The sequence below is a fragment of the Suncus etruscus genome, chromosome 4 (assembly GCF_024139225.1).
Source record: "Suncus etruscus isolate mSunEtr1 chromosome 4, mSunEtr1.pri.cur, whole genome shotgun sequence".
NCBI lineage: Eukaryota > Metazoa > Chordata > Mammalia > Eulipotyphla > Soricidae > Suncus > Suncus etruscus.
The window spans coordinates 70,542,574-70,566,618 of record NC_064851.1 but is presented as its reverse complement, the minus strand read 5'-3'; the positions used below and the strand labels follow the sequence as shown (position 1 = coordinate 70,566,618).

Sequence of the window (24,045 nt, the reverse complement as noted above, 5' to 3'; positions counted from 1 at the left end):
ACCTGGCGACTCTCAGGAGTTACTACTGGCTCTGTGCTCAGAAATCGCTCCTGGCAGGCACTGGGGACCATATGGGATGCCAGGATTCGAACCACTGTTGGTCTGGGGTTGGCTGCTTGCAAGGCAAGCACCCTACCGCTGTGCTATCTCTCTGGCCCTTTCATTTTACAAGTTTTAATCTGAATGCTTTTATATTATAACTGTAAGATTAATTTTGAAATTTTCCTTCTGGTTCCAGAGCTTCATAGAAGTATTAAACATAATTTGTATCTAAAAGTTTGGAAGTCTAGATATTGGGAAGCTTTTTAGTTTTTGTCTATTGCTTTTATTCCATAACTTATCAAATGTTTGATAAACATTCTGACATATTTTTCTACAATATTATCTATTTCAAACTGTCTTATTTGTTTTGTCTGGAGGGGGTGGTCTGGACCACACCCAGCTATGCTCAGAGACTTTTCTTGGCTCTGTACTTGAGTCACTCCTCTTAGTGCTTGAGGTCCTATGTGATTCTGAGTATCAAATTGGGGTTGATACCTGGAAAGCAAGTACCTTAACCTGTGTATTCTTTCTTTGGCCCTAAGAACCTATTTACATGGAGTATGATTTTTATAGAATGATCTTATGATTCCTTTAAATGGTGGCATATTTCTGAACACTTTTCTTTACCACTGAATTTTGTTTCCTTATTTTTATAATATAATTTGTGAAAAACTTTATATCTCTCTTGGGAGGGGGCACACTGACACACACATGACTCCTGACTGCGCTCAAGGAGTCATTCCTGGGAGTACTCAGTGACCATTTAGGATGTCAGGGCCTGCCGTGTGCAAGGCAATCCTACACACTATGCTATTGCTCCAGCCCCAATATATATCTCATTATTTAAATGCTGTATAGTAAAGTCTACCATTTTTACTTAAAGTCTAGTTAGCAAATAATTTATAGCTATGGTGATATGGTGTTACAATTTATCAGCATTATAACTAAGTGACAAATAATTTACGTATTTATATGTGACAAATAGTCATACAGAAATAATATGTAAATTACTTGTAATAGATGTGTTTTAGTACAACTTTTATTTATAAAACTGCAAGCTGACTCATAATTTATCTCTTCCTTATCAACCCATCCAAGTCATTCGTCCAGTAATTGTCATTGTTTTTTTATTTTATTGTGGTTGAAATAACATGGTTAAGGTAAAGTTTATGTAAGCTTTTTTTTAAATTAATATCTTTATTTAAACACCTTGATTACAAATACAATTGCAGTTGGATTTCAGTCATGTAACGAACACGCCCTTTCACCAGTGCAATATTCCCATCACCAATGTCCCATATCTCCCTTCTCCACACCCCACCTGCACTTGAGACAGGCTTTCTATTTCCCTCATTCATTCACATTGTTATGATAGTTCTCATTGTAGTTATTTCTCTAACCGTACTCATCACTCTTTTTGGTGAGCTTCATGTTGTAAGCTGGACCTTCTAGCCTTCCTCTCATTTTTCTTTGGGAATTATTGTAAAAATGTCTTTTATTTTTTTTTAAATCCATAGATGAGCTTTTTTTAAAATATCTTTATTTAAACACCTTGATTACAAACATGATTATGGTTGGGTTATAGTCATTTAAAGAACACCCCCCTTCACCAGTGCAACATTCCTATCCCAATGTCCCAAATCTCCCTCCTCCCCACCCCGTCTATACTCTAGACAGGCTTTCTACTTCCCTCATTCATTCACATTGTTAGGATAGTTCTAATGTAGTTATTTCTCTAACTACACTCATCACTCTTCGTGGTGAGCTTCATGAAGTGAGCTGGAACTTCTAGCCCTCCTCTCTTTTGTCTCTGAATATTATTGGAAGAATGTCTTTTATTTTTCTTAAAACCCATAGATCAGCTTTTTTTAAGACAGAACTGTCAACATTTCATGCCACACATTCCTGATTCACTTTCCACTAGAGTTCACTTTCCTCCACCATTGTCTCTGTCTCCTTCATGTCCCATGCCCTTCCTAAGTTTCTTACTAAAAACCTCTTCTTTTTTAATGGATTTTTGTTTTTTTTTCTTTTCTTTTCTTTTCTTTTTTTTTTGTTTTTATTTTTGTTTTTGGACCACACCCGGTGCTGCTTAGGGGTTACTCCTGGCTGTCTGCTCAGAAATAGCTCCTGGCAGGCACGAGGGACCATATGGGACACCAGGATTCGAACCAACCACCTATGGTCCTGGATCAGCTGCTTGCAAGGCAAACGCCGCTGTGCGGTCCTGGGGTTTTTTTCTTATAATGTTCTACCAGTGCTTTTTCTATCTTGAATATCAATACTTTATCAGATGAGTGGTGGAAAATATAGTTCTTAGTCTGTGAAATGACTTTTTATTCCTGTCAATGTATCTTTGCAGTGCAGAAGCTTCTTGGTTTAATATAGTCCGTTTCTTTTTCTTTGCTTCTACTTGCATATCTTTTTTTCCCCTCACAACCAGCAGTGCTCAGGGTTTACATCTAGAAGGGCTCAGGGACCATATGGGGTCCCTGATTGAATTCTGGTTGACCATTTGCAAGGCAATTGCCCTGCCCACTGTACTGTTGCTTTAGCCCTGCATATTACTTCTGGGCCAAGAATGAGCCCTGAGTAGAGCTGGATGACCCCTCTATCCCTCGTTCCCTTGTTCTCTTCCTTCCTTCTATCCTTCCTTCCTTTCTCCCCTCTCTTCCTTTCTTTCCTCCCTGTTTCATTGGTTTATTTGATGGGTACACTTCTGACAGGGCTCAGGGGTGATTCTCAGTCCTCTGCTCAAGGCCCACTCCTTTAAAGCACAGGAACCATGTTGTGCCAGGGATCAAACTAGGGCTCCCTGCATGCAAAATATGTTATCAACCAGTTGAGCTACTGCTGCAGTCTCTATCACAGTTCCACATTTTCTGCATTTTAGAACTCGTGCAATGGCTTAGTCCACTGTAGGGGTTCATTGACAGCAGGGACAAACAATCAGTCCAGCAGTAGGATATTTTTAAACTGTCTGATCCTAACAATGTTTTTACTTTCCTTTGTTGTCTGAATGTCTGCTCATGAATATTAGAGAAGAATAGACTCATGAAGGGTTTCTCCATTTCCTTCCATGAAGGAGCTGTGTTAATTTTTCAGCAAATACTCCATAACAGACTTTACCCCAAACTGGCTCATCTTCACAATAACTGCTTTGGGAAGATTGAATATAAAATAGTTAATCAAAATTTATTAAAAAATATTTCTATCAAACTAGTAGACACACCACAGAAACCCCCACCCCATCCCGTCCCCTCACTTGAATTCTTCTGGAGGTTGGAAAAAGACTCAAAATGCCGGTGTTGTTATTTACTGATCTGGCCACTAGATGGTGGGATTTGTTAATGTATTTCCTTGTGTGCTATTCTATGCAAACAGTTTCAGGGGACACTGTTTTCTTAGGCCGTTCTTATTAATTATTAACTTAAAAGTTTAATATTTTAAGTAATAGGTTAATCAGTGTAGCAAAATCTGTGCTTCTTAAATCTCTGAAATCCATATTCATTTCCTCTATCAAAAAAGAAATAGAAAGAGAACAACTAGTGTACACTGTTTCAGAAAAAGTTATCTACATGTTGATATTGAAAACTTCAGAGAAATAGCAAGCAAACACAAAATGTGGTGTCCAAGCAGTGCCTCTGATTATATAAACACCTTTTTTAAAATTATTCTAAATAATTAATCTTATAAAGAAAAAATTCTAGCATGTAGTAACCCCTAAATTTCTATAATTTTGCAAGATCTTTTGCTATAGTACATAGTCAACCACTGAGCTCAGATCAGGCCAAAGAACAGACACAGATGTGAACTGAGTAAATTCAGGAAAAATTTCAGGTGGAAAGCTAAGATATTATCTTTGCCTACCTATCAAGATTACCAGAGGGCCACATTTGAGTTGATTAGTTTTTTTGAATTAAGGAAGGAGGCCTTCCTTGAGGAATAATAAACATCTCACTTAGGCAGGGAAAGTTCCAGGAAGAGGGTCTGAACTCAAAAGTGTAAAGATTCCAGTGCAAGCTGGTGTGAATTTTTTAGAAAAGAGACATAGAGAAAAGATTCTTGGCTTTATGGCTGGCCTGGGTAAAAGAGGTTGGGACATTAGTATGATTTCTAGACAGTCTCTCTGTAAAGATTGGTGTTTATACTCAGATACCTTCAAGATTTATGCTTTTATTTTTTTAGCAATATTATTGGAAGGATAGGAAAGAAGTAATGACTAATTACAAGAATGGGGATTGCAAAGTGAAAGACACATTTGCTTTCTGCTTTTTTGTGATGTTTAGGATTACCAGATGAAATATGATGTATAATAATTTTGCATAGTATATATAATATATACTATTACTTGATGAGACCTTCAGATGCTTAACAGTAATTGTATGCTGTCTTTAATAAACTCTTTGAACTGAAATACTAAATAAAAATTGCTTTGAGATGTCAGGTAATAATCCTTTGGTGTTACTGATTTGCTTTTATTTACTCTAGGTTCAGCGGTCAAGAAATAAGCAAGTAAGAGAATTATTCCTAGATGGTTTTAGTATTCACCATGCTGGGATGCTTCGACAGGACAGAAATTTGGTCGAACACTTATTTTCTAATGGTCACGTCAAAGTCTTAGTCTGTACAGCTACATTAGCTTGGGGTGTCAATCTTCCTGCTCATGCTGTTATTATTAAGGTAAGATCTTATTTCCCTTTGCACATGGATTTATGACATGACTAGGAAAATATTGTGATTTTTAGCTGTTTCATTGACTTAATATTATTTATATAAGGCCAGAGTTATTTTTTGCAAAGCAATCTAGTTTATATTGTGAAACTTAACTCCATCACAAATGATGAAAGGATTAGTTACGGTATATATACTTTTGATGTCTTGCCATATTTGCCTAATTTCAGTACTCTGCTCATAAGGATTATATTTGTGTGTATTTATGTAAATTTTTATTAACTTTTCCTCGTCTAGGGAACACAAATATATGCTGCAAAAAGAGGCTCCTTTGTTGACCTTGGAATTTTAGATGTCATGCAGATATTTGGTCGAGCTGGAAGACCACAGTTTGATGTATTTGGGGAAGGAATTATCATCACAACTCATGATAAACTCAGCCATTATCTTACTTTGCTCACACAACAAAATCCAATTGAGAGTCAGTTTCTGGAAAGCCTTGCAGATAACCTTAATGCAGAGGTAAGAGCTAATGAGGAAAAGGCTGGAACAGTTTCATCAACTTCATGAGAACCATACAAAATCAAATCTGCATTTCTAATATTTATAAATAGAGTTCATGCTGTACTCAAAGGCCAAAACGGGTTCCCTGGCAATATTGTTGCTTTATTCAAAGGAACATGGAATGCAAATAAGATCGAAATAAGAATGCATTACTCAAAAACTATAAATTTATTAGGTTTGAGATTTTTTTTAGAGTAGAAACAAGCCAAAATTGTAAAACCTGGGATGAAAGTAGCAGTAACAACTTTTATTTTTATTCTACTATTATTAAGTTTATGTGCAGTGTTTTAAAAATATATAAAATTTTTAAACTTATTTTATCTGATGTATTTTGATTAACTTTGTTTTATCATATATGATTGCTTAAAATATGCTGTGTTAGCTTTTCTTTACAGTATTGTTGTGTATTTGTTAAGACAAAACTAGTGATTCCCTTAAAGTCTAGGAAGCATTTTAACTGGTAAATATCATAAATATTTGTTTTGTTTTGTTTTGTTTTTTGTTTTTTGGGTCACACCTGGCAGCACTCAGGGTTTACTCCTGGTTATGCTCAGGAATCTCTCCTGGCAGGCTCAGGGGACCACATGGGATGCCAGGATTCGAACCACCATCCTTCTGTATGCAAGGCAAATGCCTTACCTACATGCTATCTCTCCGGCCTCAGTATTCTTATTTTGAGTTTATTTTTATTTGAGATTTCAATGTTTTCATGATATAGTAAATTATTTGCACTAACATTGAAGTTTTCTACTTCTGTTCCCCTTTTTACTTTTACAGTCTACTCATAATTTTTGGAAGTAGCTAGAATATAAATATAAAAATATGAATGAATGGAATATTTATAGTACAAGTTTTATATTAATTTATATTAATTTAAAATAGGTCATAGAAATACCACTTCTATCTATTCATCTTATTTACAATCTTCATAGAAGATAAAACTCATTCACTATGCAGTCACCTTTGTTAAAGAATATGCAGTCAAAAGTGAAGAAACACAGATGAAAACATAGTGCACTAATGTTAAATCTCATAGAATGATTCAGTGGACAAGCATACTTTTGGCTGTTAGTGAACTTTATTCAGAAAGGTAATATAACTTGATTGGATTCAGAAGGATGAAAGGAAAAAAAAAAACATGAAAGCTTCTGATTTCTAATAGCATAGTCACAAAAGAATACAAGATTAGAAATAAAACTTAACCTCAAAGAAAATATTATTTTTTATTCTAGCCTTCATTTCCTACTATGAATGGTTTGACAACTAGGATTTAGATCTTTGGTCAGAAGTATTGGGGATAAAATAGACTATTTTACAAAGGTAGTAATATTAGTGGCCTGAGAAACTGCTGACACCTGGCTAGGTGTTTGTATGTTCTCTCAGTATCTTATACCCTTTCTATGTGGATAATAGTTATCCCCAGAGAGAATTTAACTCAACAAAGGTCATTTGGCTGCTGATTTTTGAAACTGGTATTCAAACTTAAGTCTCCTTTGACTCCAAATCTAGTCTTTTCATTGTACTTAAATTTCTGTTTTCTCATATAAATTGTAGTAAAGGTAAATATGTAGAATGATAGTTACAAGTTCTCTGGCTTATAATAGAAATCAAGACTCATACAATTTTTTCTAATAAGTATACGATGGAAGATCATGTCTTCGTAAACTTAGAATTGCCATTCTTGATAGATCTCTATTACAGAATAACATTAAGTAAAAGTAGTGCTGTTTGTTACCTTGTAGAAGGCACAATGTGAGTAAAATAATGTTCTTGTCTTCAAAGCACTTTTATGTAGGGTCTATACATGCCATTAGTGAAATTATTGGATCAAATCTTGAGAAATTCAAAATAAATTCGACTGATAAAAGTTCATTGATTCTTCATATTCACCTTTATTAAATATGTCAATTCAAAAATGTCAGCTCACAATAACATTACTCTTGATGCCATAGACAGCATTCAAATAATAAAGTACTTACATGAAATTTTTAGCTAATATAGGGAAGTATAGCCATTGCTAAAATTTATCTTATTTGTCTACTGGAACAATTACCACTTAAAGTAAATTTTCTGGTTAAAGAAACAAATGTTCTTAAATTATAGTTGAATGTGAAATTAAATTTGATAATCTGTGAGAATCAAGTGTGAAATTAGTTTATAGAATGAATATCTGCTGTGTTCTTGAGGTAATTGAATTTTAAGTCTTTTGATCCTAAAATCTTTGCAATACTGTAAAGTAACAGTGATCAACATAAAGGTTATTTAGATTAGGAATGTCACTTTTACTGATATCTTTAATAACATGAAAATCAATTCTGGAAAAAGTATTGTATTAATTAATAATTTGAATGCAAACACTTCCCGAGGCATCTTTCCAGAGTGACACTACATAGAACTGACAGCCTAATGGTAATGCCAAAAGGTTACAAGCTCCAGTGTTGAGTCAAAACACTTAATTTTGTATTGGGAAAAATATTGAAGCATCTTTGGGACGTATTAAAAATAAACTTTAGCAGATATTATTGGCATCTATTCTCTATCATTCCCTTTAGTATATATTTTTAAATATATAGCCATACATGTACTCTTTATATAAAGAGTTCCTCTTGTCTATTTAGGACATGCTACAAACACCAGGTCCTTTGATATAAGGCCTCCACAGTCTGGCCATCCTTCCCATTTTGGCTCTGGTTATTGTCCAAAACAAATCTTCTGTCCTGAGCATATAAGTTTTTTCCAATTCATCTATAAAGTTCCACATTTATATTTGTAAAATAGGCATGTTTTCTCTGAATTTTGGTGAAAATATAACACCTAAGCCAAGTTGGTATTTACTAAAAGTTGTAATGCTTATCTTTACATAAAGTCCCTTGGAGTTCCATCCAGTGTAGATAACATAGCATCACTCAAATTTTACTTGCACACGCTAACCTAAGACGGACTGTGGTTCAATCCCCTTCTTCTCCCATATGGTTCCCCAAGCCAGGAGCAGTTTCTGAGCAAATAGCCAGTAGTAACTCCTGAATGTCACCTGGTGTGGCCCAAAAACCAAAATAAATAAATAAATAAATAAAATAAAATAAAAAAGACTAAAGTTTAAATAATAAAATTCAAATAAAAGTGTTTTGAGTTACACTTCTAAATGACCATAGTTGAGTGGAGTCCCTTTTCTCTTACTGTGTGGAACATTAGATTATTATTTTAGAATATATATATATATATAGGTGAACCCTCTGTAAGTTGTGCATGTTAAATTTTGGGCGGGGCCACACCCGTGACACTCAGGGGTTATTCCTGGTGATGTACTCAGAAATCACTCCTGGCTTGGAGGACCATATGGGATGCCAGGGATCGAACCCAGGTCCATCCTGGGTCAGCTGCAGGCAAGGCAAATGCCCTACCACTACTGTGCTGTCGCTCCAGGCCACGCATATTAATATTTTTAAAGCATTTAAAATATTTGTTGCTAAGTCTTGTGGACAGTGAGAAGTGTCATCTTAATTGCATGGCTATAGTTTACCTAGTTGACTAAGGAACTTACTGAGAACTGAGCCCATGCGCTATTTGTTATATAGCTATTTTGTTTTACATCGTTGTGTGTTGCTAGCTTATATAATTACTGAGGTAGAAGGATAAATTTTAAACAGATATGCTTTATGAAAGACCTCCACACTAAATAACCATTAAATAACACTAAATATTTTGGGGGGATATCACAAAAATATGGAATGCTTCACAAATTTGTGTGCCATCCTTGCGCAGGGGCCATGCTAATCTTCTCTGTATCTTTCTAATTTTAGTATATGTGCTGCTGAAGCGAGCACAACACTAAATATTTTTAAGTAAAATTTTTGTCACTAGGTGGCATTCACAGATTATACTCAAAATATCATGAATCTTGGATCACAAACTTCTGGGTTTTCATTGCTTTGGGTAGAACATTTCGAAGACTTGTATTTCTTTACTTATATTTATATTTACATAATGACCCCTGTCTTTAATATCTCTTTCCTCTTTTATTTTATTCTTACCCTTGCCAACAGTGAATTATTGGTGTTAATCTACAATCTGAACTTGAAAATAATAGCAAGCTTATTTTGACCTTTGTAAATTTTCTATTCTTAGTAATTCTGTAATATTACTATTATTAGAAATAATATTTTGATACATGATAAATCATGAGAATTAGCATCGTACTGGCTGTCACATTATAGTCACAAATGAGATTTTTTTTTTTTTTTTTTTTTTTTTTTTTTTTTGGTTTTTGGGTCACACCTGGCGGTGCTCAGGGGTTACTCCTGGCTGTCTGCTCAGAAATAGCTTCTGGCAGGCACGGGGGACCATATGGGACACCGGGATTCGAACCAACCACCTTTGGTCCTGGATCGGCTGCTTGCAAGGCAAACACCGCTGTGCTATCTCTCCGGGCCCACAAATGAGATTTTTAACAATTAATTTTCAAACTACTCTTTAGAAAATGTTGAACTATCTTACTTGAAAATATTTAGTAAGTGTTGTACAAGTTCCTCATTAATTCACTTTTAGTTCTTGTTAGTCTTTATTTCATTATAGTTCACATTTTAGAAAGTAGAATATGTAAAATTTTATTATAGATGGCTTAGTTATTTTCTCTACCTTTAGAAAGTTATATATGGCCATGTGTCACTTACGGTGTTCATCATGATGATATGATACATATTTATGTATTGTGATTGTTTATCACAATAAAGTTTGTAAATACTTCCTTCACCTTGTGTTATAACCTTTGTTGTAGTTGTGATGAAAACTTTAAAGTTTTACTCTCACAGTGTAATTTTCACGTAATATATAACATGGGAATAGTAACAAATTGAAGTTAACTATACTCACCAGGCTGTACAATTCCTTTTTTTTTTTTCTTTTGGGTTGAAAATTTGTGCCTTTTGAAATATCATTTCTTTATTACTCCCAGCCTCTCAATTCCTGGCAGCTACCATTCTACTTTTTATTCCTATGAGTTCTTTGTTTTTTTAGATTCCACATATAGGTAAAATCAATACAATTTGTTTCTCTTTGACCTATTTTAGTTACTGTAAACAGAGAAGTAAATAAAACGTGTCTTATCACTATTTACTTTTGATAATTTTTTATTGTCACAAAAATATGCTATTCTGATGATATTTAATCAGTGTTAATTCACATTTTAAGTATCCATAAAGTTATTTCACAATATTATTCATACAGAAACAAAAATTCTTTTGAAATAGGTTTTTATTTTCTTTAGTATTTAGCACTAAACTAAAGGTTTTATTTATTCCCTTCCTTTTTTTTTTTTTTTGTTTCAGTAGTTTAGATAAGGTTCATCATTCTCCCCTTGGATGAGTTGCTGAAATTAAAAACAATTAAGTTGTATGGTGCCAAAGTGATAATACAGTGGGTTAGACACTTGCCTTGCATATAGTTAAATAGGAGTCACTGGATGACACCCACCTCATATGATCCTCAAGCCCTGCCAGTAGTGATCCCTAAGTGCAGAGCCAAGAGTAATCTCTAAACACTGCTGGGGTGGCTCCCCAAAATAAAAAAAATAAAAACAAGGAAAACTTTCACTGGAAATTCTGTATTATGATTTTCTAAAAAATACTTTTTTCTTTCAGGCTATTAGAAGTTACAGTTTTAAATTTTTCCATTTTTTTAGATTGTATATTTATTCTAGCTATTTTTTTTGTTTTTTGTTTTTGTTTTTGGGGCCACAACCGTTTGATTCTCAGGGGTTACTCCTGGCTAAGCACTCAGAAATCGCCCCTGGCTTGTGGGGACCATATGGGATGCCGGGGGATCGAACCGCGGTCCTTCCTTGGCTAGCGCTTGCAAAGCAGACACCTTACCTCTAGTGCCACCTTACCGGCCCCTATTCTAGCCATTTGAGGTAAAGCTAATGTTATCTTCTATTTATGTTTGGTAATGGTTATATACCAAACCACTATACAGAATATAATTTAACAGTATTACGTTGTTGATCCTAGTTCAGTGTCATTATTACATAAAATGATAACCCTTAAAAAAAGGATTTAAGAAAAACAATACATGAATACAAGAATGTTTCTATTGATACATGGAATTAAATTCCATTTGGAAAAAATCAAGTCATACTGTGGAGCAAGTTTATTTTAGAAGATCTATATCTAATGCACTGTTCTCAATTAAATGAAGCAGGGCTGATTTTTAATTAATTTGATGTTTGTTATATCCAATAATTGTGCTTGCCTTTTAAATATAACATGATGATTTATTTTTAAAAGTTAACTTTTGAAAAAATGCTCCGTCTTTATACTTAATTTATTGTATTAGCTTAATTCTTGTTATATTTCTTAACTACAGATTGCTCTGGGAACAGTTACTAATGTGGAGGAAGCAGTGAAGTGGATAAGTTACACTTATCTTTATGTACGGATGAGAGCAAATCCATTAGTATATGGCATCAGTCACAAAGCTTATCAGGTAAAAGATGCATTTATTTAAAAAATCAGACCTTCTTTTGGTTCTATAATCCTTTCATGATGAGGATAAATATTTGCTACTCCACCTCATCTAAAAAGAGTTAGATAACTAAAACAAAAAGAAAGCTTTGATCTTTTTTAGAAAATACTGAAAAAAATTAAATTTTTTCCTTATAATTATTTTATTTTATTCATATATTCTTCACTGATAATTAAATATTGGTCTTCTTATATTTGTTGGGATGTTTTGGTTGATAAAATATTTTATCATTTAAATGTAAGTTTAATATATTTAATATTAATTAATATTAATTTAGTAAATTTAAGTTAGATTTAAATTTAATTACATTTAATAATATTAATTTAATAAAATTAACATTAATTTAATATATTATATAATAATATGAGAGTGTATTGCAGGTAAAATATTTACCTTGCACATGGTCAAGCTGGCTTCAATACCAGGCACTCCCTGTTTTTTTTTCTCTGAGCCCCTGTAGGAGTGATTCCTGGGCACAGAGCTTGGACTAAGCCCTGCACACAGTGGATATGGACCGAAACCAAAAAATAAATAAAAATAAACAAAGTAAAAATTTTAAATGAAAGTTTTGGAGTAAATCAAGAGAAAAATGTATAGACTTAAAATAATAGCCTTGGGTCAAATGCATTGTTTACCTCTAATAAAATCCCTTCTCATCTGATTCTTGAATGAAAGGATAATATCAGTGAATTATTAACATAACCATTTGGCAGCTGAAATCTTTCTACTGTGCACATGGACTGAGAATCAAATACATGTGGTGTTAGCAGCTCTGCCTGTTAACTTAATCAATGTGTGGTCCAGTGGCTTACAGATTCTGCAAGTTTTTATCTTTTAATTAGAATTCTACTTTGTACTCTGAATGCTACCTAATTACTGATAAAAGTCAGTTATCTAATTAAAAACTTACTTTACCACCATCATATATTCACGGGTGTAATTCAAATGTAGCAAAGAAGTTTAAATGAGCTAAGAATTATTTTTCCTTTATACTAATAACTTAGAATTAACTTACATTTTGTTAACTTATATTATTAACTTGTATTATTGTATATATTAACTTTTATTATATATTAACTTCTGTTATCAAAGCAATTGCTAATTTTTAACTCAAGTGCTCTCTTTCAGATCTCCATAGTACATTTGATCTTAGAGAAGTGAAGACTTAAAAGTTAAAAAAAAACGTTGGAAGTTCTTGCCACAGTGATTAGGCAAGAAAAAACTATCAAGGGCATCCAGATAGGAAAGAAAGAAGTCAAGCTCTCACTGTTTTCAGATGGCATACTAAACTTAGAAAACCCTAAAGAATACCAAAAAGCTTCTAGAAACAATAAATTTATATAGCAAACTGGCAGGCTACAAATTAACACGCAAAAATCAATGGCCTTCTTATACACATACTAGAAATAAATAAATAAATAATCTAGTATTTATGTTTTGAGGTTTTTTTTTCCCTCCATAGATGGACCCGACATTAGCAAAGCACCGAGAACAGTTGGTCATTGAAGTTGGACGAAAATTAGACAAAGCTCGGATGATTCGATTTGAGGAGCGAACTGGGTATTTTTCTTCAACGGACTTGGGTAGAACCGCCAGCCACTATTATATTAAATACAGTACCATCGAGGTATTACACTGAGTTAAACAAGTGTATTTTTAATGCAAATATGTTTAGTCTTTAAATATCAGTATTATTCAATATAATAGAATGCATTTAAGTTAGATGACTATAATAGCATATAATCGGGAAAGAAAAGAAACAGGACCAAATATTAAGAACTCACTCGCCATTTTGTTCAATTAGTACATATTCTAAGCATTTGATATGCTCATACCTAAACATATTATTAAGTGAAACTTATGGAATGAATTGCTAATTATTTTTAAGTAGAAGGTGATAGTAATTTAGTGATAACCCTAAATAAAAATTTTGAAGATTTATTGCTGTATTGAGAAATACTGGTTAAAGAAGCATTAGAAAAACTAATAATAATCAAACTTAATTATGACAACTTAAAATATTTTCAAGGGTAATTTTGGCTACATGATTTGTAAGCTTGCTTAATTCCTTTTATTTTTTAATTTAATCACCATGTTTACAAAAATGTTCATACTGGTGTTTGTCATGGAATGTACATAACCCTTTACCAGTACAATCTTCCCACCATGTTTTCCTCACGTTTCCCAACTTTTTGCTTGTATCTCAGGTAGGCATTCTGCAAAATATGTGGAATGCTTTATGAATTTGCGTGTCATCCTTGTAGAGGGGCCATGCTAATCTTCTCTGTGTCATTCCAATTTTAGTATATGTGCTGCCAAGGCAAGCACTGCTTAATTTCCTTTAACATAATTATGTATAAGAGGTGCTGCTCTGAAAGTAATATTTTTAAGAGTATATGCATGTTTTCATAGGTGATATATACATATGCCTATATTTATATGTAAAGAAGGACTTAAATTTGAAAAGCAAAGTTAATATGAATATTTACTCTTGAAGCTAATTTTATGGAAAGTTTGAAATTTTTCATATTTTTTTTAATTTTTATTTTGACCATCTTGGTTTACATATCTTTCACAGTTGTATTTTAGGTACATATTAACATTGAATCAGGGGAATTCCCATCACCAAATTTGTCCTCTCTCCACCCCCGTTCCCTTCCTGCAACCCATATCCTCCACTTACCCCCCGGGCTGCTAGAGTAAGTGGTCCCCTCTGTGTCTAGCTTACTACTAGTGATCATATATCTGTTTGGTCCTGGTACCCTCCCTTGTTTCCCCCTCTATTTGAGAGGCAGGGCTAGATAGTTCGAGTTATGAGGTTTTGTTTGAAGGAAAGAAAAGCAATAGAATGGGGTAAAAATTCAAATAAGCAGAAAATGGGCAGAGTCCTTCTAGAGGCTTTCAACCTCAGTTTGAGAGAGGACAGGAAAAAGGTAATTGAAACACTGCAACAATGCAGAAAGAAATATCAAATAAAATATCCAGTGAGCACTACAGCAATAAAAACAAGCACCACACAAAAGTCTTGATCCTGAAATAAGATTTTCATATTTTTATTTTTCTATGTAAAATCAATTTCATAGAAAAATAATCCATATTATTAAAATGAAATTTCTTTAGAAATCTGAAATTGGGGCTAGAGTGGTGGCGCAAGCAGTAGCAACGAACCTAGGACGAACTACGGTTTGTTCCCCCGGCATCCCATATGGTACCCCTAACCAAGAGTGATTTCTGAGTGCATAGTCAGGAGTAACTCCTGAGCATCACTGAGTGTGTCCCTCCAAAAAAACAGAAAAAAATATCTGAAATTTAGACTACTCTCTTTCACTTCCTTTTCTTCCCCTCTATCTATCCCTCTCTTTTTTTGTTTGTTTTGTTTTGGGCAATACCTGGTGGTACTCATGGATTATTTCTGATCTGCACTCAAATTTCTCCTGGCAGTGCTCATTGATGCCTGGGATCAAACCCAGCCTCTTGCAAGGCAATTGCCTTATCTCATTGTACTATCTCTCCAGCCATATGATTATTTTTCCTTAGCTGACATGTATTCTTACATATGACAAATCTCAGAAAATTACTTTCTGAACTTACTAGCTTTCCTTTTTCTTTTCCTAAGTTAAACTTCTATATTTTTTTTTAGGATTTTTCAAAACCTTTGACATATTTCTCACAATTATAGCCAGGTGTTTCTTCAACCGAGAACATTATCTTTCCACTGTTTATAATTGCTTGAATTTTTATTTACTATCATTAGTAATATTGAGTTACTTGTGCCAGAATCTTTATCTTACCCGTTTTTATTCTTGTAGGGGGAAAGTGTTGATCCATACCCAGTAGTGCCTAGGGTATACTCCTGGCTCTGCACTTAGGGATCACTTCTAGTAATGTTCAGGGAACCATATGAGGTACTGGGGATTAGATCTCTGTTGGTAGCTTTCAGGGCAACATTCTACCTACTTTACTATGTACCAGCCCCTTCCTATGTCCCAGGCCTCTGTTTAGATTTACTTTTTTTAGGCTTTGTTTGGTGCCTAGGGCTTACTCCTGGCTATGATATCCAGGTATCACTACTGGTAGCTCAGATGACCATATGTTCATCATACTCAAAATGAGCAAAGACCAGAGTTCTATTAACTTTTAGGTAACTGTTAGAATTTTTTTTGTTTTGTTTTGTTTTGTTTTGTTTTGGGGCCACACCCGGTGGTGCTCAGGGGTTACTCCTGGCTGTCTGCTCAGAAATAGCTCCTGACAGGCACGGGGGACCTTATGGGACACGGGGATTCGAACCAATCACCTTTGGTCCTAGATCTGCTGCTTGCAAGGCAAACGCTGCTGTACTATCTCTCCGGGCCCAACTGTTAGAATTTTTATTAGCTCATTTTATTATTGTTTTGCTTCTCATCTTAAATAGATAATTATGTTTAGGAAGTTTATTTTGTCTTCTTTAAATTTGTTAATATTTATGACACATTGATTTATAATACTGTTGCAAACACTAATTCTGCATGTCTATATTTCAAATATTAAGAATGTTTGGTTACGGGCATGCTTTTATTGAAAATATTTTCTAAACTATTGATAATTAAATATACATTTACTTTGGTAGACCTTCAATGAACTCTTTGATGCTCACAAAACAGAAAGTGATATTTTTGCTATAGTCTCAAAAGCTGAAGAATTTGATCAAATTAAGGTAAGATTTCTTGAAGCTTGATATGCCATATATGCACTCATTTTTATAGAATTTTGTACTTAATTATACTTCATTAGTATTAGTATGTTCTTTCATTTATCAACATATACTATCTTATGGTATTATGTATTGCCTGACATTTTTAACTCTGCTGCAAATCAAACATAATTTAAAATGGGTTTTACAGTAACTAAACTATTTAAGAGCTTAATACAAAGTTTTTGGTTTATTTGCATTATAAATTTTACTGAAGAAAATATAAAAGACATGCATGATTCAAACTCAGATATGAACATTTTCTTACTGGTACTATAATTTAATCTTATTAACAGTGAAAACTTTAATACTATGAATCATAGTACTTCACAGTTTTAAGCTGTGAATGCATTATGCCATATAAAAATATATGACAGTAATGAATGCATTTGAAGATAATTCAAGTTTGCCCTAATCCATTTGGACAGAGGTCTTACTCTGGTCAAATAAAAAATGAAATCTCATCAGTTGAAGGATGGTGAGGTCAGAAGATTTCATTTTTGTAGCATATCAAATTTTTATATGTCAATGGCAACTTTAGCATTAGTGATGAATGATAAAATAGAATTTTATGAGCCTTGGTATAGTTTCCCTTTCTACTTTAGCTTCCCAGAGGATTGAATTATTAAATTTTTAGATATATAGAAGAAAAATGTTGTTAGACAAATTAAAACTTCTTAATAAGCATATACTGTGGTTTTATTTTACTTGTATGCGAAATTTTTCAATAAATAGAACCAAATAAATTATGAAAAATTGATTCTTCTAGGTGAGGGAAGAAGAAATAGAGGAGTTGGATGCCTTATTAAACAACTTCTGTGAACTCTCAGCTCCTGGAGGTGTAGAGAACAGTTATGGGAAGATAAATATACTACTTCAAACCTATATCAGTCGAGGAGAGATGGACAGTTTCTCTCTTATCTCAGATTCTGCTTATGTTGCACAGGTAAGGATATTACTCTCTTTATTATTTCTTCCTTGTGTATTTTTAGAGGCATGGAATTAATTCCTGCTGATTTATAAAAGAATTACATGTGACATGCATTTTTATGCAATCTGTGATATTAAATCAGGAGTGCAGATGGGCTTTGGTTCTTAATTTGTCTTTATTTTAGTTTTAAAATAGCAGTATCTAATTTTTATGCTTCATTTGATAATACTTGCTTTTTACTTATCAATAGCAATCATAAAAGACTATTTTAGATTATATTATAAAATAAAAGCCCTGATACCTTTGGGTATTGTCACAAAGCAACAACAAAAAATGAGTAATTCAGAACAAAAAGATTATGGATCTTGATTTTCCAAATATTAGAAATAATATATGTTCCTCTCAGTAATACCTAATAAAGTTATTATAGGCCATATATTTAGCAGGGCTAACTCCTGGCTTTGTACTCAGAAATCACTTATGGTCAGGGGACCATAAGAGGTGATAGAAATGAAACCTGAGTCAGCTTCATACAATACAAAATTCCATCTCTGCTGTGCTATTTCTCTGGCCCTGGAGTGACTTTTTTGTTTTGTCATTTTACTTATCAAGAATACTTTTTCAGAGATCAGAGAGTTAATACAGTGAGTGGGTAAGGTGCCTGCCTTGCACATCTCCAGCTTCCCTATAGTCTCCCAAGCCCTGTCAAGAATAATTGTGAGGGCAGAGCTGGGTAAACCCTTAGCACTACTTGTGTTTACCCTCCAACCCCAAAAAAGTACCTTTTGAGAATTGCCTCTATTAAATTAAGGAGAAATAGAAGCTCAATCTTACCTTAAATATAGAAACTAAGTTTTATATTTATAATTTTGCTCAAGAACATGATATAGCGAAGGTATGTTTGTATTAAATTATTGAAGACCAATACTCAGGAGTCTCTTAATTATAAATAGGAAATATTTACAAACATGAACTTAGCTATATTGGAAAGCAAATTGAATGAATGTAGTAATTTAATCAAAGTAATGAAGAAAGTAGATTATGGTTTTATAAGTTATTTAATATAAATATGATGAAAACCTTTTCAGTTTTGAATCATACACAGAAATTCTGTTATATAAATTCTGTTATATAAATGATATATATTCCCTAAGCCCTTTAGCACCATTGTTTCACCTTTGTTTTATCTGTTTGTCTGAACAGTGATATAGTTTCTTATTTTATAGCATTATTATATTGAAGTAGTTATTAAAGATAGAAAGCTTCACTATGTTCTGCATGAATAACTCTGCTATGTTTCTATTTGATTCATTATAAAGAAGATATAGTTCCTGAAAATTGCCTTCTAATGAAAACGTCATGATTTCTTTAGATTGTGCCCATCTACCTTAAACATAGCTATTTTCCTTAAATGTTACTATGGATTTATCACCTTTGAATGCATTAAATTATTATTGAGTTTGTTATGTTTTAAGATTATAAATAACAATCTTATGATATCAGCTTTGCAAATATTTTTGTCAGATATTTTAGAAGTCTTACTCTCTTAGCTCCTTACAAAAGCTCATGTTTTGCATGCACCAGGACTCAAGTTAAAATCTTGACTAAAATATCTAGTAATTTTATAGTGAAGTATGTCTTTGCTTCTCTAAGCTATATTTTAGAGGGCTTAATTATTCTATCCGGTTTATCTCATTTCAGATTGAAGTATCTTGTTTTAATTTTGTCTCATGAGATGCCCTTTCTATTTCTTTTAGCTTTAAGAAAACAACAGTGAGTTATGAGATATAAAAATAACTATTTTATGTCATTAGAAAAATAATGTGGCAGTTATTTTTTACAAAAGAGACTGGAAATGATATAGGAAAATCTAGTAGATTTAATAATCAAAATGTTCATTTTATTCATATGGTTTTATTCATATGATTCATAATCAGAATTGTCTGTCTTCTTTTAGTGGTTATCCAAGGAATCCTCATATCTAAATATAGTTTTTGCTTTTAAATTCTTAAATTATTTTTAAAAATTACATTTTATAGAAAATAGAAAAATGAATCTCTTACCTCTTGCATCATTTCTTGTCATTTCAAATTGGATGTCTGTTTTTTATTTTTTATTTTAAGTATTTTTACTTTTTCATTTGTTATGACTTTTATCAGATTTGTTGTTTTTCATTTTCAAATACAGACATTAGATATTGTAAGTTATCTGCAAATTTATGACTGAAAAGTCATCTATAAGATAACCTTCATAAATAATGACAGTAGGAAGGAAGCAAATTAAGTAAATATAAGTAAATATAAGATAAGAAAGTAAATATAAAGTGAATATAAGATATGAAAGTAGCTTTTAATTTTTCTGACTTTCTATATCCTTAAGGATGAAGCCATCCTCAGGCCAATTTAGTTCTTTTTTGGTGGGGAGGCACACTCAGCAATGTTCTTGGGCTGGTCCTGACTCTGTTCTCAGGAGTGACCTTGAGAAGTTTTTGGGGGACCATAAGATATACAGGGATCTGTCTATAGTGAGCCATGTGCAAAGAAAGTCCCTTACCCCAATATTAGCTCTCTAGCCCCAGACCACTCAATTTGGGGGGGGGGGTTGTTCTTTTTATGACTGAGTCCAACTACAATCATGTTTGTAATCATGGTGTTAAGAAAGATATTATTATTTAAAAAAAAGGTAATTTCGGAATTATATGGGCCTAGTGTAATCTCTGAGTTACTGATGCCACTGTGTGACCTTGATCAAATAGTAATCTCTCCATACACTTATATCACCTCACAAGAAATCATGATACTAATGCCATTTAATTGTAGTTTTTAAAAATCAAATAACATAATGCATGTAATTTTGTTAAAGTACTGTTTTTTAGGAAACCATATGATAGTTTCTTTGTCATCACCTCTCATTTTTTTTTCCTGACAGACCACAAAGTCATTCTTGTTCTAAATTTCTAAACGGGCTTGTATATTTTCATCATTGCACTATGTACCTAGGGCCATCCCTGCTGTCTCCTATGGTAGATGGCTTAACTGGCTTCTTAAATTTTGCATACCTTTTTTCTCTTCATTCCTGCTTAGGTGTTAATTAGAGAACTTCAGAACTTGAAAGTAGGTCTTTCTTCTGAGAGTAAAGCAGGATAATGCTCAGACAGAAAGGATGTTCTTTTGTAGAAATATTGGTAATAAGAGTTTCATAAGAATAGATGTTGCTAGCAATTAAAATATGTTAATTTACATGTTTCTTTTTGAGATTGAGCCAGAAATATGAATCTGTTGACAAATCCCAAAGCTTACTGCATCTAACGACCAATTCCCTTGTTTTATTCTTCAGAATGCAGCTAGAATTGTCCGTGCTCTTTTCGAAATTGCTCTGAGGAAACGCTGGCCTGCCATGACCTACAAGCTCCTGAATCTTAGTAAAGTCATCGACAAGAGGCTTTGGGGTTGGGCTAGCCCTTTGAGGCAATTTTCAATCTTACCACCACACATTCTAACAAGATTAGAAGAAAAAAATCTTAGTGTGGATAAACTGAAGGACATGAGGAAAGATGAAATAGGTAAAAAAAAAAAAAGGAAGTAAAATTGTTTGACTGCATTATGTGCAAACAAAATATTTTACTAAATAAAACATTACAGTAAATTTTTACATTACTGAGAATTTTTGCAACTTGTGAAAGAGGTTTTCTCACTAACCTTAGTCAAAAAAGAGTTTCTAAATTTTATAAACTAGAGTGCAAGAACTAGAGTTAAATTAAGTTTAACTCAGACCGTTGAGTAATATTTAACAAAAATATATTTTGTTATTACAAAAATATTTAACAAAATAATCTTATTTATCATTGCTGAGTATTAGTACAGTTTATCATCAGTTTACTACTTATGAATTCAAAGTCTTATCATCTGTGTTTTAGTTGTATTTCAGCAAAAATAAGTCAATTTTGAACTGCAGTTCTTCAGAGAGATTTTTAGTAGACTTCATCACTAAAACTCATAAATTCAGTTAATTTTCTGTATATAAATAAATTTTGGTTTACCAGACAAACACATCAGACTAATTAGATAATATTTCAGAGTCTGGATAAGATGAAAAGAATCCAGCTAAAAAGAAATAAAAGGGAGAGTTATTGCTACTTAAAGTTTCAAATATGTTCAAGATTGACTGAAATAGTCACGTGACTTCACTTGTGTGTTAAGAAAAACACTTTGAGGGGGCCGGAGAGATGGCATGGAGGTAAAGCATTTGCCTTCCATGCAGAAGGATGGTGGTTCAAATCCCGGCATCCCATAAGGTCCCCCGAGTCTGCCAGGAATGATTTCGTGCATAGAGCCAGGAGGAGCCCCTGAGCACTGCCAGGTGTGACCCAAAGACCAAAAATAAATAAATAAATAAATAAATAAATAATTAGGAAGGAAGGAGGGGAGGGAGGGGGGAGGGAGGGAGGGAGGGAGGGAGGGAGGGAGGGAGGGAGGGAGGGAGGGAGACAGAATAACACTGAAAATAGAATAGATGGAGAGTTAGCAATAAAATTAGGTTGAAATTAAAGATGTTAAGTTGGATATATATATATATCCTTCACCCCCAATATATATATATATATATATATATATATATATATATATTGGGGGTGAAGGTTAAACTTTTTACCAAAAGATTAATTTAAAATTTAAGTGTGTATAATGCAGCTTTATTTATATCTAAAGAAGACTCTAGTATAGAGCTGGATAGATAGTACATAGCCAGTCAGGATTTGATCTTCATCACCATGTACGGTTCTCTGAGCCCTGCTAGTAGTGATTCCTGAATGTAGAGCCAGTAGTAAGCCCTGGTCACCAGCAGATATGACCCAAAAACAAATAGATTTCAAAAATATGTGGGATGAAAAAAATTGAGCTATATAAGAAATACTGACACTATAAAATAAAAAATATTTCCCCATAGTTCCTCAAACTAGAATAGAAAAATATTTATAGCTACACCTTTTTGTGGCTTCTATCTTGCCCACCTTAGTACTCCTATAATATCATTATTTCTGGAATCTGATCTTTAATGAAAATAATATGTGAAGGTGTTTAATTTTGTGCTAGTTTGACCACATTTTATATCTTATCTTTATATTTAATGGAATAGGTGGGGATGGCTGAGAAGTGTTTTGTTACTAAAGCATTCCTCTTCATGGTTATAGAGGTCTGTCTGAAATAGACCTTGAATAAATAAATAAGTGGCTGTTTTCACAAAATACCAAATATTTCTATAATGCATCATAAACAGAAAAATGTGAAAATGTTTATTATCACTTGAATACTATTAATAATAAGTCTGAGTAATTTTAAAAATCTTCAAATTTTAAAAATTAGTAATTGGAACAGCCTTGATACTAGGTTTCAGAGCTACAAATTGTTAATTCAAGTTAAGTATTATAAAATATGCAAACATGCCAGGTCAAGAATGTCAGCTATTCTACATAGCAAATCATAAAACAAGCAATAAAACTACCGTCTCTGAAATCCCATTTACAAGTCAGATTATATTGCCTTTTTTTCTATTCAGACACATTTCTTCTATGTGATGTTTTCCTTGCAGGTCACATGTTGCATCATGTGAATATTGGCCTCAAGGTCAAACAGTGTGTTCATCAGATTCCATCGGTTACAATGGAAGCATCCATTCAGCCCATCACACGAACTGTCCTTCGAGTTACCCTGAGCATCTCTCCTGATTTCTCATGGAGTGATCAGGTAGAAGAGAAAAACAACTGTCTCCATGTTTAGCAAAATGTCTTTATTACAATTTCAACTACAACTTATGTCTATCCTCAGACACACAAAAATCTTGGTTCATCAAAAATATATATAATAATATATATGTTAGTATTTACAGTGATCTCGAAAAATATATTGTCTAATATATATATATTTTTATTTTTATTGTAACCAAAGTGTATTACAAATCTTTCACTGCATCATTTATGGTACATAGTGACAATGAATGAGGGGCATTCCCACCATCAGTGCTGTCCTCCCTCCACCTCTGTTCCCAGTATGCATCCCATATCTCTCTCCTTTACCCACCAGAATGCTAGTGCAACTGGTCTCCATTTTACAGCTTGTTGTAGATTGAGCATCCATTCCACCGTCATTGGAGATAAAAAGGATAAGAAAAAAGGGAGAAAAATTTTGGTGTCTAATATATATTTTAATTAATTTGTCAGCCAACGGGACCCAATCAGAATTTCTTAAAAAAAAAACCTAAAAGGTCAACTTGGATCAATTGAAGATTATGTGGATTTAGCTCCATGAGGACTTTTCTTAATTCTGTCCTCTTTCATGTTCTCTGTATTCTCTTTATTTTGGCCACCTGTATTTATTAACAGGTTACTTTTGTCTACTAAAATAGTTGCAGATAAAGCTCCAGAAAATAGCACATGCATTTTATTAAGTTCTCAAGTTTGATCCTTGGCATTCCTTCAAAAATAGCACATAAATCAAAAGTCAGAAGTCTTTGTGATGAAAAAACAATTTAAGTAATTTTAAGTGATTTTAATTTTAAATAATTTAAGCAATTTAAGTAATTTTTCATTGAA

At 33.1% G+C, this 24,045-nt stretch overlaps 1 protein-coding gene and 2 non-coding genes across 3 annotated transcripts in view; 1 reads left to right on the top strand and 2 right to left on the bottom strand.

The window, feature by feature from the left end:
• The window catches only part of ASCC3 (activating signal cointegrator 1 complex subunit 3), a 329,628-nt gene that overhangs the window by 178,707 nt on the left and 126,876 nt on the right, over nucleotides 1-24,045 (top strand). Inside the window, exons 14-21 of the mRNA XM_049771320.1 lie at nucleotides 4,534-4,725; nucleotides 5,014-5,238; nucleotides 11,641-11,760; nucleotides 13,262-13,426; nucleotides 16,406-16,492; nucleotides 17,298-17,474; nucleotides 20,796-21,021; nucleotides 23,046-23,200. Of these exons, the coding sequence (XP_049627277.1) occupies nucleotides 4,534-4,725; nucleotides 5,014-5,238; nucleotides 11,641-11,760; nucleotides 13,262-13,426; nucleotides 16,406-16,492; nucleotides 17,298-17,474; nucleotides 20,796-21,021; nucleotides 23,046-23,200 (1,347 nt within the window). The remainder of the gene's footprint in view (nucleotides 1-4,533; nucleotides 4,726-5,013; nucleotides 5,239-11,640; nucleotides 11,761-13,261; nucleotides 13,427-16,405; nucleotides 16,493-17,297; nucleotides 17,475-20,795; nucleotides 21,022-23,045; nucleotides 23,201-24,045) is intronic.
• On the bottom strand, nucleotides 8,998-9,104 carry LOC126008375 (U6 spliceosomal RNA). Its single transcript, XR_007495710.1, has one exon. It is a non-coding gene; the product is annotated as a U6 spliceosomal RNA (small nuclear RNA).
• Nucleotides 14,021-14,127, bottom strand: LOC126007317 (U6 spliceosomal RNA). Its single transcript, XR_007494899.1, has one exon. It is a non-coding gene; the product is annotated as a U6 spliceosomal RNA (small nuclear RNA).